This window comes from Scleropages formosus, chromosome 5 (assembly GCF_900964775.1).
Source record: "Scleropages formosus chromosome 5, fSclFor1.1, whole genome shotgun sequence".
NCBI classification, from domain to species: domain Eukaryota; kingdom Metazoa; phylum Chordata; class Actinopteri; order Osteoglossiformes; family Osteoglossidae; genus Scleropages; species Scleropages formosus.
Genome location: NC_041810.1, coordinates 18,738,172 through 18,758,542, shown reverse-complemented (window position 1 = coordinate 18,758,542; position 20,371 = coordinate 18,738,172). Strand labels below are relative to the sequence as shown.

At 43.0% G+C, this 20,371-nt stretch overlaps 1 protein-coding gene across 1 annotated transcript; it reads left to right on the top strand.

The window, feature by feature from the left end:
- The first annotated feature begins 2,824 nt into the window (after positions 1 to 2,824).
- Positions 2,825 to 9,428, top strand: LOC108935897 (dihydrofolate reductase). The gene is made up of 6 exons (XM_029252419.1): positions 2,825 to 2,949; positions 6,093 to 6,142; positions 7,216 to 7,321; positions 7,614 to 7,740; positions 8,056 to 8,171; positions 8,569 to 9,428. The coding sequence occupies exons 1-6, from the start codon at positions 2,843 to 2,845 to the stop codon at positions 8,645 to 8,647; spliced, it is 585 nt and encodes a 194-aa protein (XP_029108252.1). The 5' UTR covers positions 2,825 to 2,842; the 3' UTR covers positions 8,648 to 9,428.
- Positions 9,429 to 20,371: the final 10,943 nt, after the last annotated feature.

The window sequence follows — 20,371 nt, the reverse complement described above, 5'->3', positions numbered from 1 at the left end:
ACAATTATGTACAGTACATAATAATTGATAACACCTATGTTACTCTATGTATGTATTATACTGTACTTTTTATCGTTATTTTACAGTGTACTCTTTCTACTTATTAAAAAGTTCACTGTAAAACTACTGTATGCTGTGTTACGCTGCCTTAAGTCTCGTGTTTACGGCATCTATTGGCTGCATCGAGGCTATACCATCTAGGTATGTATAAATACACGGATGTTCGCAGAATGACAAATTCATTTAACAACGCATTTCTCAGAACGTATTCCTGTTAAGCAACACATGTCTGTTTTTATTGGGTTTAACTTTGAACGTAACCGATAACCGGGCCGAATGTGGCACAGCTGTTCCCAATGATTCAATTGGAAAAGCTATAAAAGGCAAACCGGCCTGCAGGGTTGTGGATCCTTGATCAGTTATCTGCTGATTTTTTTTTTTTTTTTTTTTTTTTTTTTGCTTGCATGGGATTTTTCCGAGGATTAAATACAAAAAGTAACGTAGGAGAGGAAATGACTATTTTACAAATGACAATAATACAGTTTTCCTTAAAGTAATGAAGATGCATTACTGGTTTCTGGTGGCATAAAATACAGCTGATATTTAAGTGGGAAGTTGCAAAATGTTCTGCTTTCAGTGGAAGTAAATCAGAATAAAAAATGTTATATTTCACAGAGAGGAAAGCCTTGCAAATCAACAAAAAGAGTTTGCCTCTGCAAATATTTTAATTGCCTCGTTTGGAGAAATGCACTAATATATCCTGAACCGTGGTATTTTTTTCTATGGCCTATTTTCTGTGATACTCTGGCTCTTTTGTTCATTGAATTTGCTGCATAGCCAAAGCTCTTTATCTGCTCAATCACATGATTTTCAAAATCAAGCCTTGACTTGCAGGCAAGTTTTACACATGACCTACTGAGTAACGAGTTACTCAGCAAAGATCCACGAAAACCTCAGAATTATCGCCACAAATTAAGCCAAAAAGGCTGCTTTTTATTGAAAGTCTATGTAGACCACAGTGCACTGTTTGAAAGCTGTATCTCCTCAGCACAACTGCTGATATCTGTAGAACCTACTTTCGATACATATGCTCCGGTAGGTCATGGTGGTCCAATAAGGAACATAATATAACTCAAACAGATATATAAATGAATTCCTTCTAAATAAAAGACTGGGGGTCAGTTAAGTTTTAATCAAAGTTGATAATAAACTGGCTTCACTTTGCTATAAAAATTAAGGAAATCATTCAGCAGTCAAAACAGATCAAGACAAGGGAACATGATTATGAAAGAGTAAATTTTTTTTTTTTTTTTCTTCAGGCTTCATTTATGTTTTCATGTTGAGCATGAAACTGAGCTCTGAAGAGTGGATGTCCTACACCAGCAGTGCTTTAGGCTCTGCAGACAATGTGACTTTTCAGAAGTTGTGCATCTGTAGCAAACAGAATGGTGCTACATTTTCCTCCCGTGATTGACTATATTTAGATGATTTAATGCCATTATAGCACCATTCTTCCATAATTTTAAGTTTTGATGTCGGTGGAAAATGTTGACTCGGGTGCAGCTTCCGAATCATCCAGAAGTGCTCGGCTGGGCTGAAATCTGCTCTTCAGGGTGGAGGTGATGTGTGGGTTACACTGCTAGTCAGCCCATTCATTAGCCACTCGTGCACGGTGGATGGAACATTGTTGTCCCAGAATATTCCACTTCCATCAGGATGGAAACCCTTCCCCGGTGGATGAATGTTTATGTAGAATTGTTTTGTATTTGTTTGCGTTTGCCCTGTCCTTCACCGGTGTTGATGGCCCTCAGCTGCTGTAACAGAGCCACCAAAACCTTTCACTGTAGGAAAACAAGCCTCTTGGCCTGTGGACTTCTTCTAGTTTGTACCTCACATCCTCTTGTCCAGTTTTTGAGGACAAAGTGAAAGATGACTGCTTTTTCCCTTCCCTGTTCAGCATTGTTCACTACCTGAGTTCTTTAAACCACTTTACATTCCACAAACAAAGTGACTGTGTGGGCAACAGGAAGGTAGTGTAAGTTTGTAAGTTGGTACAGCTTCTGTCTTGGACTCGAAGGACCCAGGTTTGAATCCCACCTCTTGCAGTAGTACCCTTGAGCAAGGTACTTACCTGGAATTGATACAATAAAAATGACCAAGCTGTATAAATGGGTAAATAACTGTAAGTTACTTTGGAGAAAAGAGTCTGCTAAATCAATGAGCATGATGTTTTTGCTCCACAACTTGGCCACAGTACCCTTCTCTAAGATGGTTTTGATGAAACTTCCTTCCCATGTCTTTGGTAATCGCACTCACTCACTCACTCACTCATTCATAATTCTTGTAATCAGTCATACTCATAATTTCTTGCCTGTTTCTGGGTTAGTTACAAGCGGAGCTTAGGGTGGGATAGGAGTGAGGGTCTCTACCTCAACAACACATCTGAGATCTTGAAGCCACGGTAGCCCAGTAATGAAGAACCTGGTCTGTCCCTCTTTCGTACGTGATCTTAAGCGTGATGAGATGTTACATTCCCAAGTTGTGTCAAAGACCACACCTGCGAGGAATCTACGGCTTTCCTCTGGATGGATCCTACTCCTGCGTTTGGTTATTTCATTGACACTTGCAGCCACACACACACATATGCATCGTGATGAGGTGGTAAGGCGGACATCTGGAGCCGCTGCACCGCCCTTTGCCCGTGGTTTATTATGCGCCCCCCTGTTTGCATAATACATGTCCACGTGAGCAGCGGGGCTGTAGCGAGATGCCCCCCGAGGTATAAAAGCAGCCGCGGACCGTGAGTCAGCGCAGAGAGCTGCGTGTATCCCGGCCGAGCAGCATGTTTGTCCAAGGGGGCGTGGCCGAGCCCAAGCCGATAAGGCTTATCGCCGCCGCGTGCAAGAACCGGGGCATCGGACGCGAGGGAGAGCTGCCCTGGAACCTGCCGTGAGTAGCGCTCACCGCTCGGACCCGCAGCCGCCGTCAGCCGCCGACAGGAGCCGCTCCGACGGAGCGCTGCTCATCCCTCCCTTTTCATTTGAGGGCAGGAGGAAGAAGGGAGTCTTACTCTGCTGGTCTCTACCGAATCATGAGTGTAAGAAACAAAGTAAAGTTTAAAGTTTCACAATGAAAATGACCTACATGGTTTTAAGGTGACTGTCTTATTATGGGTTATAATGAATATTACGTCGTATTTTTGTCGAGCGGCGCTCTGGGTTTGGAAGAGGCGAAGAAAGAGGCGCAGGCGGTGTTCACGAACGCTTATTTCAACAGCAGCAATAGTAGTAGTAACACAAGAAAATAATGGTCTCGGTCCGAGGATCCCGTTTCCTGAGAGACCTGCACCTCAATCTAACCTTCCCAGGCTCTTTCTTGCGTCTATTAGCAAGCACGGTCACCCCTTTATTGTGCTCGTAAGTCCCCCCAGTGGTTGCGCACTTCGTTCACATTTTTCCCATAATGCAACTGTTTAGGATAAACAAATCTTCCCATCCAAACACACAGTAACGTGGGTCTTTACAGTATATATAGACTTATTACAGGTTATAATGATTATTACATTTACTGAGCGGACACTTGTCTCCAAATCAACTTCCAATGAACTCAATGTAGTGTTACCAGCCCACACACCTTATTCACCGCGGTGACTTACACTGGGAGATACACTACTTACAATGGGTCACTCATCCACATATCAGTGGAACACACTCTCTCTGTCACTCACACACTGTGGGTGAGCCTAAACAGCATGTCTTTGGACTGTGGGAGGAAACCCACACAGACATGGGGAGAACATGCAAACTCCACACAGACTGAGTGGGGATGGAACCCATGTCTCTCGCACCACCCAGGTGCTGTGAGATAACAGTGCTACTCACTGTGTGACCCCGCATATTATTATGTATGTAGAGTTATTACGGATTACAGTGATTCAATTCAGTTCATTTTTATAGAGCACTCTTCTCGCACAATGACACAGTGTTCGAACACAGGCATAGGGCAAAGAAACAAAGAAGACAGTTGACTACATACTAGCATAGTAAAAATGCTTTTATGAAGCTGTAAGTATGCCTACTGGCCACGGAGGAAAGGAACAAAAGACTTCCAACTGAAAGTTGGGGGAGAAAAAAACCTCTGGGGGTCTAAGTGCCAGTGCCAGTGCCAGTGCTAGTGCCAGTGCCAACCCCTGCCAACCCCTCCCCTCCTAGGCATTCTAGATTAAATAAGACTTTTAAGTCAGTTTACAGGTAAAAATGGCATTGTTGCTGTATGATAATTTGATTTCCCAGTTCAGCAAGGTGCGTCTCGTCCGTTATGGCGGTTGGTCATCATCTTCAGCCAGCATGGGGTGCGTCTGTAACGGCCGGCTGGCCTCCTCAGGCTGGTTTGCCTTTTATAGCTTCGTCCCCAGTGGAATCATTGGGGACAGCCGTGCCACATTCTGCCTGGTTATTGGGACCCAGTGATTATTCTGTATATAGAGTTATTATGGGTTATAATGAATATTATGTATGTAGAGTTATTACAGGTTACGGTGATAGCATAGGCAACATAGTGTATTTAGAGTTACACTGTGTTACAGTGGATCTATTATGTGTGTATAGAGATACGGTGTGTTATAGTCTATAGATCTATATAGACAGTGGCTTTTAGTGGATCAGTTATTTAAAATGACGGCAGGTTATACTGATTATATATAATTTTATATACTTCTGGTGGCTGTATTGTACATAAATTGCAGTGGGTCGTACTGGGAACATGCAGAGAGTTTTAATGGGATAAATGGATACATATGAGTTAAAGTGAATATATGTGTCATGTCCAGAGGTCACAAGCACAGAGGTGTGTTATTGTAATGTCCCTGTATGGACATAGGGGTGTGAAACTCACATGCAGAGTGAAAACATGGGTTTAGAGAGTAAATCAGAAGCTAGAACACAGGTGTGAGAGGAGAAACAGAGCAAAGAGAAACACAGCACTTTAAACAAAGAACATAAGTGTAACAGGACAAGCGCATGAGAACATGGCTTCAAGAAGGCTGAGAGACAGGAGCGGGACAGGGGCACAGCAGTCAAGCAGAGGACAGGACAGATAGTCAGGGCTGGAACAGAAACACACTGCGACAAGGACTTCGGAAACAAGCAGGTACACAGGGCACAAGGTCCCTTAGAGAATCGGAGCCAAAGGCAGTGGGTAACTGCCCGGATAACCCTTTACGCAGCTACTCCTGTAATGTACATAAATGTTTGTGTATCTCCAAAAAAAAATTTAGTAGGAAGGTGATAAGAATTCGTCGATGTTGAGTTTTATGCAGCTACTCGTGAGATGTACGTTGGTTCATACTGTGGAAAGAAACAAACTAACTGTAGTTAAGAATCACACGTCTGCAGCTAAGTGTCTCCTTCTCCTAATGCAATGCACACGTATTTTTAATGAGATGTACATCGCTTTGGAGAAAAGCGTCTGCTAAATGAATAAATGTAACTGATCAAGGATCCACAGCCCTGTAGGCTTGTTGTTTATCTTTTATAACTTCTTCTCTAACTGAATCATTGGGAACAGCTGTGCCACATTCTGCCTGGTTATTGGGACCCAGAGGCCCCTGGTGGTTACATTCATCACTCTCCATGGCAGACATGACAATATGTGTATAGCATCATAATGTCATAATGGATTGCAGTAGATCTGTACCAAAATGAAAAAGTGTGAGAAACTTACATTTTGTAATAATAATAATAATAATAAATTATTATTTTTATTGAAGTTGTGGACAACCATTACAGTAATTCTTTGTCGACCTCAAAGCGACCTCATCCTGGCTTTATGTATCACTCCTTCCTTTGGTTTTATTTCCATGTGTGAAATGTCATTACAAAGTATTGTATCTGCTGTCCTTCCACTGTGCTTTACAGCCAACATGGGTGTGTCATCTATACTTTGTCCACTGCACATCGTGCTGTGATCATCCTGTGAAATGGTTCAGTTTTAATCTGTAACAATTTAGTACACTGCAGTTACACAGGTTATGCAACCTCGTTAAAATATAATAACGATGTATTTCTGCTGCTTATTTCCCCATTTTCTTATAGGAAGGAATTTCGGTTTTTCTTGGACACAATCACGATGGTTTCCAACCCAGGTATTTTATTCACTTACATATACATTCATTTATTCAGCAGACGCTTTTCTCCAAAGTGACTTCCAATGAACTCTATGTAGTGTTATCAGCCCACACACCTTATTCACCAAGGTGACTTACACTGCTAGATACACTACTTACACTGGGTCACTCATCCATACATCAGTGGAACACACTCCCTCTGTCACTCACACACTATGGGGGAACCTGAACAGCATGTCTTTGGACTGTGGGAGGAAACCAGAGCACCCAGACGGAAACACAGGCAGACACGGGGAGAACGTGCAAACTCCACTTTAATTGTATTTACGCCATCCTTGCTGTTGTGGCTACTGCAGAGCACAGTCTGTAGGAAATGGACATGTTGGAACAAAACAATTAAGGTTTCATCACAGCTTTGTTGATTTCCTTGAGCGGGTTCACTTGTTGCTCAACTCTTTGGACATGCAGTCAGTGTGAAGTTCTGGGTGAAAAACTGGAATAGAGATGGAAATCTTACAGAAAGCTGACCAGGTCTGGTCATGCTGTTTAATTACATCACCTTTGTCCACATTTCCAAAATTTCTAACGGGGGAAATGGGGGAAAAAGTCCAGCTATACACACTGTCATTAGGAAAACATACTTTCTCTGTCCAGTTTTCTTAAGAATCAGATAAGTAAAACTGCAGGATTTTTAGGAAAGGAGTAAGGTGAACAGGTACTGGAGATTGATTTGCAAGATATATGACATTTCTAAATTTATGTCCTGATCAAAGCATAAAATCTTCCGTGCATAGTGGCCCCCAGCAGAGTCAAGGGTTTAACTGGTTACGTTACTAAAGGAAAGACATCCGGACAGCAACGCTCCTTTTGCTAACGTTAGCAGTGATGTTACCAGCAAAGTGCTTTTGAGCTGAAGATCCAGTTTTTGACAAAAACTCTCGTCTAAGGTAATGTAAACCAATATTTATGTCTCAAAAGCCTTCAGAAAAGCCAGACTTCCTCTGGAAATCCAAATAATTAGCAACATCTGGCCTTCAGTGGCTCATAAAATGATCATATAAATGTAATGACTGAGTTCTCCTGCTCTGCAGACAAGAAGAATCTCTTAGTCTGGGGCAAGCATTGCTGGTTCTCTACCCCTGAAAGTCTGCATCCCTTTGCCAACAGTCTCCACGTCGTCCTGAGCAGGACTCTTAGGTATGTTCAGGTCAACAAGTATATAAATAAACATTTTGGTCTCTAGAGGAGGGACAACATTGACTTTAGGAACCCTAACTTCTGGGCCCTGAATAGCTCTTAGTGTGAACTTGAGTTACTTTGCTCCGCAAAAGATGCTTCCTGGAACGGGGCTCCGGATCATAGAAACGGGATAGAGATAGGAGGTTCAAGGTTACTCAGAACGCCTAGTTATGGACTTAAATTGCAATAATTTTTGACAGTTCTTCCATAATTTCTCAGAATGAGATGGATATCTTTGTCCTCTTCTCAGAGCGGTGCCCCAACACGCTCATTACATCTGCAGCGACTTTGACAGTGTCATCAGGCTGGCCTGTACTCCTCCACTTGATGATCTTGTGGAGACCATCTGGATCACAGGAGGAGTGGGGCTGTACAGAGTGAGTATCAGCCTGCGGCAGCTATGCCAACCGAAGACTGAAGCAGATGTTCCGCCACAGCATTGTAAAATTCTTAGCGTTCCTATGTGGCAGCTCGCTGACCGCAACCTTCGCTGGGTTCCGAGGGCCGAGTTGCTGGAATTTTTGAGCATAAGAATTTTCCGAACGGCATGATTTCACAGAAATAATTAACCAATTACATGAGGAGTGGGTGCACGGGAATTCTGAACATTTTATTTATTACAGTTCTTTTTTTTGTGTTTGCACCACCCTGTTTAGTGTGAGTTCGGCCTCGACTGACCTTTCTATCGACAGGAAGCCCTGGAACATCCTTGGTGTGACCTCATCTTCCTCACTGACATCATGGCTGACTTTGACTGCGACACCTTCTTCCCAGAGTTTGACCAGAGCCTTTATAGATTGCAGGACAGGTAAAGATGGTCTGAAGCGGAGGGCCTTACCTTGGCTGTGAGGGTTCTGTTCATATGTGAAGGGTCATAACAGGGGTGTGAATGGTGTGAGGGCTGTGAAAACCATCATGTAGAGGTATGCATGCAAATATAAAGATGTACCATTATCTGTGAGCAAATTTAGACTATCGTAACAATACAGTTTATAGCTATATTAACATGAAACAAGAAAAAAACATATTTTTTGTAAATAAGAATAAACATGTCATGTCTAACCCTAACCCCAACCGTAACTCTAAGGGTCTATCATCAGATCTTTTCTCATTCTTCTGAAAAAATTGCATGCATAAGCTATACTGAAAAGTTTAAAAAAAGTATAGCATTTATGTGTTTTTGCTTCTTTTATCTTCTCAAAAAGGTTCCCTGGTGTTCCAGATGAAATTCAGGAGGAGTGTGGCATCAGATATAAATTCCAGGTTTTCAAGAAGGATGCTTAGAATGAGGACGACATGACTGTGAACCGCAGCAAGACTGCATGACACGGACGAGTACGTGTAGCCTTGGAAATGAACTTTTTACCTAATTTTGCAGGCGGCAAATTATGCAAAATTATAGTTATGCAAATTAGTATGCAAATCCTGCCATAGAATTCTATTATTGAAAATGACAGATTTCAAGTGGCATAAGTGGCTTCCCCGTCGGGCTTTTTGTAGTTTTTCTACTCCTTGTCTCACGCTGCAGATTTCCTCCTTTACGGTAAATAGAAATTACAAATGTGGAAGAAATGTTTTGTAGTGTCCTGTGTACACATAGCGTCAAATTCTGCATGTTATCTAAACTTCCTTATTAGCCAAAATAATGACACCGGCAGATGTTGCCGGGTAAATTTCGGTGTGATGAAACAGGACCTTATAAGATGGCCCCGTGTTAGAGCTTAATAAACATTTATGAACTGAGAAATACTTAATATTTGCAGATGTACTCACTTCTCTCCTGACCTCCTAACAGATTGATAAATGTTCATCACACCAAAAGTCGCCATTACCTTCATATTTCATATCAGTTCTGTATGCAGCTACTGGTAAAGTGTGCCAGCAAAAAGTGTGCTGTCGGACAAACCGACTGTGGTTTGGGAGTCGCGTGTTTGTATCTAAAGGTGTTTGTCTGCGGTGAAATGTGCTTTTGTTTCCTCTAAATTGTCAAGTAACAGAAGCATCTGCTGAATGAATAAATGTAAATGCAAATGCTGTTACATTTCTTTGATCACATGAAATTACACAAACCACCCCATTCAAAGTTGTGCTAAATTCATGCCGGTGATTTAGGGCATGTCATATATATTCTAGGTAAGATATGTGTTTGGAATATGTCTACCGTGTCACTGCGCTCACAATTTTTCTCTGCACAGAAAAAACACACCTTTCCCAACCATTGGGGGGCACACTTGCACTTGGCTCGTAGTACGTACCTTCGGAAGCAACGTGTATGAAGGATGATAGCCTATGATGAAGTCCTGCCATTTGTACCATGACAAGCACATGATGGGTACAAGCCAAAGACTTTACAGCAAAATCCTGAGTGACTGCTGAGCACGTTTTTTCTCTTAATGACTGTGGTGGCTGAACAGTTTAAGGACATGTGCAGGAGCACAGATTTCAGAGATTATGCAGGTGGGGTTAACATGGAGTAATGAATGACCCTAGTTTCAATATGGGAGTAATAAAGGGCACTGAACTCATGACCCTTGTTCTCTACTTCTACATTACATTTACATTTATTCATTTAGCAGTCACTTTTCTCCAAAAGGACGTACATTTCAGAGAAATACAACGTGTGCATTACATTAGGAGAAAGAGAGACATAGTTGCAGACGTGTGATTCTTAACTACAGCTGGTTTGTTTCTTTCCACCATATGAACCAATGTTCATCACACAAGTAGCTGCATAAAACTCAGAACAGACAATTCCTGATCGCCTTCCTACTAATTTTTTTTTTGAGATACAGGAACATTTGGGATTTATGCACAAGGCTTATGGAGAAGAGGGATTGTATGTGATGCTGAGAGGGGTAGGTGGTTCACATGTCCTCTAAGATTTATTAATGTGTTTTATTGTTTTCTGGTGACCCTTCTAGCCCCCTTCGTAGCTTTGCGGCTTAAGGGAACAAAGTCCAGATTACCCAACAGTCCAGTCATCGTTCTATTTGGCAGACAGCTAATCGAACAGGCTCCGCAAAGCCACAATACTTCAGGGTTGCCATATCATCATACAGGACATCCCCCTCAAGCCATCCAAGCATGGAACCCCCTCAAATCTCAGGGTTTGTTCAGTGTTCGGGACATCAGCTACATGCTCTGTCATGTTATCTGAGCCCTGTACAAGGTATAACCACACCTGGTCCACCCTTCACCTTCTTCAGCCAGTGGACCCTTGGCAACTTTATAACTAGAACAGAATGTCAGGTGACACAATGATTGAGGAATACTTAAGTTTTCATATTGCACATGGTTTCATTCCTTCGATTTCTAAGTTGTGTGCTTTGAGGCTGTCATTTGCAAATAAAAGACCCGGAAGACGCAAAATACAATGCGGCACAGCCTGCTGAATGAAGATGAACATTTCCCCCAGAAAGCTGAACATTAAGTAACGATAGGGGAGGGTTTGAAAATGTCAAGTAAGCACTTAGCTGTACACATTAATGAGAAAGCATAGTAATTTGCTGTAAACAGAGCATTACATAGCTTTCTAAATGAATGTTTTGCTGGAAAGGACATTTAAAAGCTTAAAAGGTAGTTTAGGATAATTGAATTACTCAGGTCCTAATGTCTAGCTGTGTCAGTAACTCTTAAGGCTGTTCTAACCTTAACCATTGAGCCTGTTTGGGCGTCACGCCTACAACAAACCTCATGCATTAACAACACAATTTGCTCTTTGGATGAGACAGACTGTGAGCCCTGTAATTTAGTCAAACGGTGTCTCAGTCACTTCTCTAATGCAGGATGTTCAGGTCATGGATAAAAATGTCCAGGCTCTTACATTACCTGTCTGAAAAATAAAAACTGTAGAATAAATTTTATTTCTAGTCCACTGTAGGAGGGTGTTTTTACTGGCTTTTACAGGACCTACCCAACAAATAAGACGAGGTACTCCTCTTACTACACTTTTATTGATTGTATAGATGATAAAGGGGAAGGGGCTGGATGTTGGTAAGCATGGTGGCATCTTACACCTATCAACTAAGACATCAAAACCACCTGCCTAATATTGTGTAGGTCCCCCTTGTGCCGCCAAAACAGCTCTGACCTGTCGAGGCATGGACTCCACAGGACCTCTGAAGGTGTCCTTTGGTATCTGGCACCAAGACGTTAGCAGCAGATCCTTTAAGTCCTGTAAGTCGCGAGGTGAGGCCTCCATAGATCAGATTTGTTTTTCCAGCACGTCCCACAGATGCTCGATCGGATCGAGATCTGGGCAATTTGGAGGCCAAGTCAACACCTTGAACTCGAGGGTCAGCATGGGCACTCCGACTGGTCTATGGCTACGCAGCCCCATACGCAGCAAGCTGCGATGCACTGTGTGTTTTGACATCTTTTTATCATGGCCAGCATTAAGGTTTGCAGCAGTTTGTGCTACAGTAGGTCTTCTGTGGAATCGGACCAAACGGGCTAGCCTTCGCTCCCCAGACGCGTCACTGAGCCTTGGACACCCATGACCATGTTGCCGGTTCACTGGTTGTCCATCTTAGACCACTTTTGGTAGGTACTAACCACCGCATACCGGCAACACCCCATAAGACCTGCCATTTTGGAGATGCTGTGACCCAGTCATCTAGCCATCACAATTTGGCCCTTGTCAAAGTCGCTCAGAACCTTATGCTTTGCCCATTTTTCCTGCTTTCAACACATAAAATTCAAGAACTGACTGTTCACTTGCTGCCTAATATATCCCACCCCTTGACAGGTGCCATTGTAACGAGATAATGTTATTCACTTCACCTGTCAGTGGTTTTAATGTTGTGGCTGATCTGTGTATGTGATGAATGGAACCAGAGGTTAGGGAGATCATTCATTTTTTCTGAATGCCATCTTCCCATGCACCTCAATCAAAATGGCAGTTTCTCAGTGTCCAGTATGTTTTTTTGTGTTCCATAAGGCATCACATTCTTTTTTAGAGCTCTTGCATGGTGCACACGGATTTCAGCACACCCTTCTACGGCGGCTACGCTGAAGTTCTGGAGTCAGTCTCGTGTCACCGGACCCCTTAGGCCCTCCACAGCCCAAATCTATCAACAGATTTTTCCCAGAATGCATGGAGGACACTGATTCCCATTGGTCAGTTCTAGGAGGCAAAGAGCTCCAGGGTCTCAGTGACTCATGCCTTCAGGAAGCAGGATGCCCTTTAGCTTCAGTAAGTTGAGCTGCAGTCATAGACTGTCGCGCTCAAACCATAAGATACTGCTGAGCCGGCGACTCCCTGCATACATCAATTCCACGAGATCTGTGACCCTAAAGACATATTATTTACTACTGTAATATTATATGACCATTCTGCTAAAGGGGTAATTAAAGGCTTTAATTGCACGTGTCACCTGTTTTCATTTTGTGCTGAGTTATAGGCCATAAAGCCAATGTGCAAAATCTGTTAATAATACTTCATGTCATGTTTGAATAAAAGGGGAAAATAGTATTTCCTGTTATTAACCTACAGTGATCTGAGGCATAAGTCAGACTGAACGTCCATTGCTCACGGCAGATAAGAACCACAACCGTTCTTCACAATAACATAACCATAGGTTTAGAGTCTAGGTTATTTTATTGGAGATAGGGTGTTTATTTTGTTTATTATTTTAATTAGGTGCCGTGTGTTCGATTGTGTCTCTCACTGTAACTGTATTGTCATGTAATTCAATGGAATTTATAGTGTTTAGAGTAAGTACGGTATGTATTAATAATTTTACAGGTGTTCTTTTGGGGTCGCAATATGTGAAACAGCGGGCCTCATGTTGGACCCCCGGCAAGCTATACAATGAATACGGCAAGTCGACTTTAAACGTACGTCTCTGTAAATTTAGGCAAAGGTTGTTTCTTTTCTATCCTAATTTTGAAGAGATACGCTCTTCCACCTTTCTCTGGCACGGTACTGATCACGGATTTGAGTTAAAATTTGATGGCTTCTGGGGTTACGGAAGGTCACGCGTCAGACGGTTCGGTGCTCTCGGTGACGGCACACCATGTAAAAAGGCAAGGAACCGGCGTGCCGAGACAATATGTTCTCCAGTACAGAAATAAAGTCGACAGATATGACGCGAGAAAAAGCAAGCGAGGTGAACTGAAGGTCGACCGCAGGGGATTGACCAGACGAGCGGGTCTGAGAAGGGTCAGTCCGGTGGTCATCACATGGCCTGTGGGCATCGCTCCACAGCTGCCGTGCGCATCACTGAACAGGAATTAAGACACACTGTTGCCCATCAAATACTTTCTATAAATAAATTCCATTCTGTAATGAACAAACATATGATCCAATGGTCATTGTGCTACTTTCAGACAATCCGAAATTAAAAAAACCTCTGTTTGGCAGAGTTATTCTTCATACTTCTATATTCATATTCACATTCCCACAGAAGCTCATTCATCCAGTAAGGACTGTCAGTGAAAAAACTGGCAAAATTTCTGCAGCAATAATTGTACTTCAACGATTTTCCCAAGTGAACAATGTATGGCTGCACCACAAAGTTAACGTGAAATTAAAATACCGAAGAGGGCTGCCTCTTGTTAAATATGGCAGGCGGGAAGAGTTAGGTGTAAACATATAGCAACTGGAGAGAAAACAGCAGTAAGTGGAAACAGAGACGGAAATTAGCATAAGAGAAGAAAGACAGGCGAAGTGAGACGACCCTAAGGGTAAGGAACAAAAAAACGAGAAATGACCACCCCCAGTTTCAAAAAGGGCAAAGCCAGTGGTGCAAATGTCACATGGCCATCCCATCAGCCTCCTTGGGGTGCAGTGTGGCCATCATCTCCCCTCGAACCCTTTTTTTCTTTCATTGACAATTTCATTCCACTGTTAGTGCTGAATCTTCTTCATTTGTTATCATTCTGCCAAACAAAAGACAGAATATTTTATTGAGATAGAAAGAGAGTGCATATATATTTCATACGCACCAGTATAATGTCGTGGTAAATGAATGATAAGAAAAATACTACGGTTAGTGGCATGGGAAGTAAAAATTGGAGTATAACAAAAAAGAACACCAAGAGAAGACAGATGACACACATACTTTTGGGCTTTTTCTTTGTTTTTTATTTTTATTTTATCATGCCTGACATTGCAAGTCCTATAACATTAAAATTATAAAAGAGACACAAGAAGCCTAAGTGTGAGGCAAATTCTTCTTCTTCTTCTTCTTCTTCTTATTATTATTATTATTACAATTATTATTATTATTTAAAGGCTTTAATATTTCATTAATATTCCCATGGGGGATAATAAGAATAATCATCATCATCATCATCACAGAAGCTAAAATTAAATCAGACATTTTCAACACAACAGAACAATATCTCTGGCTAATTTGAATGTCATGGTTGCCACATACAATGGAAGAGACTGGAAACCACCAGTATGTCTCCAGCAGTTCTTCAGGTCTTCATCATTTGTGGTTGACTCCTTTTACCTGTTCATGCAACAAAATGCTCACTTACATATGCATGCCTGCCTAAAAAGTCTGCCTGGGTAAAGGAAACGTTTAAGAAAGATGGTATTATTTCTACGATGAGAGGACCGCAAGAGTCTCCTTGGAATATCCTGGATGTCCTGGATATAATGTGCACAACATTTGCTCACAGACGCATCTGTCTCTGTGCGAACGAACGATCCGGCGTTCGGGGCAGAAGGAAACACGTACGAGTTGCAGCTGGGCTTAACTGTGTTTTCTGCAGAACTCTGGCGTGACGCCCTGAACCTGTTCTGTGGGCAAAGTGTTCTCAAAACAACTGATAACTTTCCCCATGTTTTCAAATGATCACAATCGGAATGAGGATGAGTTTTATTGGCCAGTGTGCTGACACACACAAGGAATTTGCTGTGGTTCTAAGTGCCTCCGGTATTTACAGACAAACAGCTTGCACAGAATAACAGAATAAATAACATATTTAACGAGTGTACAAACACGAGAGAATAAACAATAGTATAAATACAAAAAAGTAAGTAAGAATTAAATTACAAAAGTGCTTGGATAATGTTGCAGTGACAGGACCTATATGGGAGTGTTAACTGTTGATGAGAGTTGTGGCCTGAGGGGAAAAAGCATCAACCCGTCTTATGATTTTATTTGTTGAAAGTATCTTAGGACACGTGGTGTATCCTGCAGGAGAAGGGCTGCAATGACTTTGAGGGCTTTCGCACTGCTGAACACCGCAGCAAGGACATGCAGTCATCCTGTGAGTGTGTTCACACTATCCTATAATAAATTACTCGCCATGGAAAAAGAGTTGCAGAACATTTTGCGCATCCCTCATGTCATAGTATGAGTTTATGCTCTCATGGGCTTTTGAATTGTGATGGTAGTATGTAAGAAATTTTGTGAAATTTAAGGCCGGTCAATATTGTTCTCCTGCTAAAAACAATAGATCTAAAAAATCTGGCAAAGCTTAAATGACATGTAAATAAATATATAAGTTGAATTTGACAGAAACTCATCTGACAGGATCGACGGGTTGGATGCCCCTGGCATTGGTGTACTCTCTCTCTCTCTCTCTCTCTCTCTCTCTCTCTCTCTCTCTCACACACACACACACACACACACACACACACACACACACACACACACACACACACTGATCCTGATTGTAAAAACACTCATTGTGGTAATAAGTTCGCCTGCCCACCTGACATGCAATGCGACAGATCTCACAAACTCATAATCATTCCCTCTACATGCATTAGAGAAACTTTTCTAGGAGCTTCACTCAGTCACCTTGTCGGGGTCAGGGAATTATTTTCCATTTTACCCTTAGTGGGGAACGGCGCCGTTCTGATTTCGATTCCCTCTGGAAAAGGCACGGTGTGGTGTCGGGCACAACTTGATTTTACAAATGTGATATATGAAATAAAGTTCGACTGACTGATTTCATTGTTTGGGGTATTAAAAAAACTGGTGGTCCAGGTTAACCGCAAGTCCACCTGAGGGGTCAATGAGAAGACAGAGAGCAGTATGCACAGTATATATACTGTAAATACAGTACGCTGATGAGGTGCCCAGTCGAAACGCACCTGTCACGTTACAGGAAATACAACCATTTTGGTACGTTTGTGCTCTCGCAGTTTTGCTCTGGTGTCACAGACAACCCATGAGCCCTGTCTCAATGCTGCCTATTTGTGACGCAAGGTCCACTGCTGGGCTACAAGATCCTGCTTCTGAGCTCATCAGCTCATCCTCCAAAATACTCATGGGTAAAGTTACGCTTTCTTGATAAACACACCCCAAAGGCTCCTTTGTGATTTCGCTTTTTTACAGAAAATTTCTCCTTTTATTAGCACCAAAGACCTTTGTTTTTCTTTTTTTAACCGTTTTCATATTCTGGCGATGTACTTTGTAGGTACATCACAGGCAGCTTTTGTCAGATGGAATCCAGTTCATTTGAGAGAGCCTTGGGGCAAAAAAGACAAAGAAGAATTATTCTTCTTATCCTTTACTTAGGTAGGTCACACACCACAGCAGTGAAATTGAAACTGATGCAGAGAACATGTGTCAAGATACCGAATGGTTCGATTCTTCACCGCTGGGCAAAGGCTTGGATCTGAAGTGACCGGGAAGTGTTATAATTTGCACAAAATCCGACTGTGGCATCCAATGGAAAACAAGGGAGCCTCGATAGCATGGGATAACACTGTTAAAGGGTTTCAGACTGTTGCTTCAAGTTCAACTTTCAAGTTTATTGTCATAGATACAAGTACCATGCACATGTGTCATGAAAATCTTCCTGAATGCTTCTCCACAGACTACGGACAAAGACAATAGAGATACTGCACAAACAAAACAATGACAATGACAGTGAGTAGGGCAATAGCAATAAATAATGGTAACAGTAGTAACAATAATGCCAGTTGACGGTCGGAGAACTCAGAAGGAGAGAATGAGAATGCTTTAAGTGACAGTGTAACTTACCAGTGTGCTTGGAAGGAGCAGTCCAACTCTAGTTACTAAAGGTGGCACGTTGGTTAGTGTTGTATAGTCTTACAGCAGTGGGGTAAAAGCTCTTCCTGTACCTAGCTGTGCGGGTTCGAATAGACCTGAGCCGTTTTGCATACGGCAGGGAAGAGAAAAGTGCCCGTGCGGGATGACTGTGATCTTCCATGATGCGCATCGTCTTTCTGAGGCAGCGTGTGGTGTAGGTGTCCTGGACCGCTGGTAGCTGTGTGCCGATGATTCCCTGAGCTGTTTTGACCACCCTCTGTAGGGCTTTCTTGTCCTGTATGGAGCAGCTACCACACCAGGATGTAATACACCCTGTGAGGACGGACTCCACAGCACACCTGTAGAAAGTGGTGAGGACTGTAGTGGAAATCCTGGCTTTATTCAGATGCCTGAGGAAGTGGAGGTGTTGATGGGCCTTTTTGATGGTCAGTCCATGTGAGTTTGGCAGTGAGGGTGACCCTTAGGAATCTGAAGCTGTTGGCCCTCTTTACCACGTCCCCTCCTACGTAGATGGGTGCCTGAACCGTATCCTGTTTCCTGAAGTCAATCACCAGCTCCTTAGTTTTACTGACATTTAGAGACAGGTTGTTGTCCTGGCACCACTCTGCCAGGAGCCTCACCTCCTCTCCGTAGGCCGTCTCATCGTTGTTGGTGATCAGACCCACAATGGTGGTATCGTCAGCAAACTTTATGATGGTGTTAGAGCTGAGACTGGCCACACAGTCATGCGTGAACAGGGAGTATAGCACCGGGCTCAGGACGCTTCCCTGTGGAGTGCCAGTGTTGAGGGTCAGTGGGGAGGAGGTATTACTGCCAATCCGCACACGCTGGGGTCTGTTGGTGAGGAAATCCAGGATCCAATTGCACAATGCGGCACTCGGTCCCAGCCCTAGTAGTTTGTGGATCGGCTTGGTTGGGATGACAGTGTTAAATGCTGAGCTGTAGTCTACAAACAATAGCCTTGCATAGCAGTTTTTATTATCCAGGTGAGACAGAATGGTGTGAAGTGTGTGTGATATTGCGTCTTCAGTGGATCTGTTTTTTAATCATTCTGAATTTAGTTGAGGTTAAGAACCTAGCTGAAGGAGGTAACAGCTCATCGTTGGATGCGACTCACAATTACACCTTTCTGGATACAAGTCCGAGGGGTGCGGTGGCGCAGTGGATTGGACCGCAGTCCTGCTCTCCGGTGGGTCTGGGGTTCAAGTCCCGCTTGGGGTGCCTTGCGACGGACTGGTGTCCTGTCCTGGGTGTGTCCCCTCCCTCTCTCCAGCCTTACGCCCTGTGTTGCCGGGTAGGCTCCGGTTCCCCGTGACCCCGTATGGGACAGGCGGTTCTGAAAGTGTGTGTGTGTGTGTGGATACAAGTCCATTGCCTAATGCCATGGGACACCAGTTTTTGTTATGGTCTTGAAGACTTTGTTCTCCTCAAATGTGTGTCTCAAACACCCTGATGCCTACAAGTAAATCAGAAATAATTCACAGAAAGATATGGGATGATCACCAGACACCAATGAAACAGGGGATCTTGTGGTAAGACCTGCTGCCTGGCAGTGAGAGAACACAGGTTCAGATCCTACCTTCTATTGGTGTATACTCTTGATTAGTGTGCCTACCCTGAATCGATAAAGCAAAAATTACTCTGCTGTGTAAATAGGTAAATCGTTGTAAGTTGCTTTAAAGGAAAGGATGACTCCGAAAATAAACAGTGGTATCTAGGGGCCAGCAGGAGGTGCAGTAGTTAGAGCTGCTATCGTACACTTGAAACAACCAGGTGTAAATCCAAGCTCCTGCTCTAGCACCCTTGATAAAGATATTTACCATGGATTACTCCAGTGAAAAGTTCCTACTTGTATAAATGGATGAATCATTAACAATAAACATTGTAAGAGCTTTAGAGAAAAGTGACAGATAAGTAATAATATCTACAGAGTAATAAAAATGAACATTTGGTTTTACTTTCAGTGCATCTGTCAAGCGCATATTACAAAATGCTTTGTAAAATCATATGTTCAAACCTAAGAGCATAAATATTGGTACCTGTCTGAACAAAGTACATTTTTTCATTTTTTGTCGTGTGCATTAATATGTAAAAGCAGAAAAATATAAAACAGGGATTTTTCCATGCAGCAGGTTGTGACCCAGTACAATTCCAACTTCTCTCCCCAAAGTTTGTCCAGGAGTTCTGCGTCAGTCAAGGAAAGACCTATTTTATTATTATTTTATTAAAAGTACAGTTTTGCATCGTAATTTGTTTCAATGGCCGACCGTGTTGGAAATTCAGGTCCATAAGGGGTTGCCAAGGTAACAAGGACATTAACGGGTGACGTGAGATTGAGTGCTGATGATGATTCTCCTTGGACAGTAAAATAATATATTCGCATTTATTAACGGGCACAACAGTGGAGCACTTTGGAATAAAGCATGAGCTGAGTAAGGAATAATAACAAACAATCCATTTTCGGTTTTAACCCGCAGGCTGGAGTTTGGGAGTGAAATCCCATGCAGTAAATGAAGTAAACAGCACAGCACACGCACAGGCCTCCTGCAAAGGTGCTCCGGTGACTCGGGAGCTGGGAGGGTGACGGAAGCTTTGATGAGCTTCGAGCACAAAGAGCTCCCCAGAGGGCTCCCAGCAGCCTGGCCCACACTGATAGAGGAAGGAGCGCGGCGCAGGTCGCCCATTCGTCCAACTCCTTGCCACACAAGATCAAGGTGCCATGAACCAGCGGTTCATTAAAGCTCGCAGGATTGCTTGGAGGTCTTTGTCCTCACCTTGTGCTTTTCCTCTACTTGTTTGGAGCTCAAAGGATGGCCGTGAGAAGGAGTCACGTCGAACACCCAGTGGCTTTCAAAGACGCTCTGTCATTTTGACGTTAGCAGAGAAATACAAAGAGACTAACAATCAATGGGTAAATACACACACACACACATTGTCGGAACCGCTTGTCCCTTACGGGGTCACGGGGAACCGGAGCCTACCCGGCAACACAGGGCGTAAGGCCGGAGGGGGAGGGGACACACCC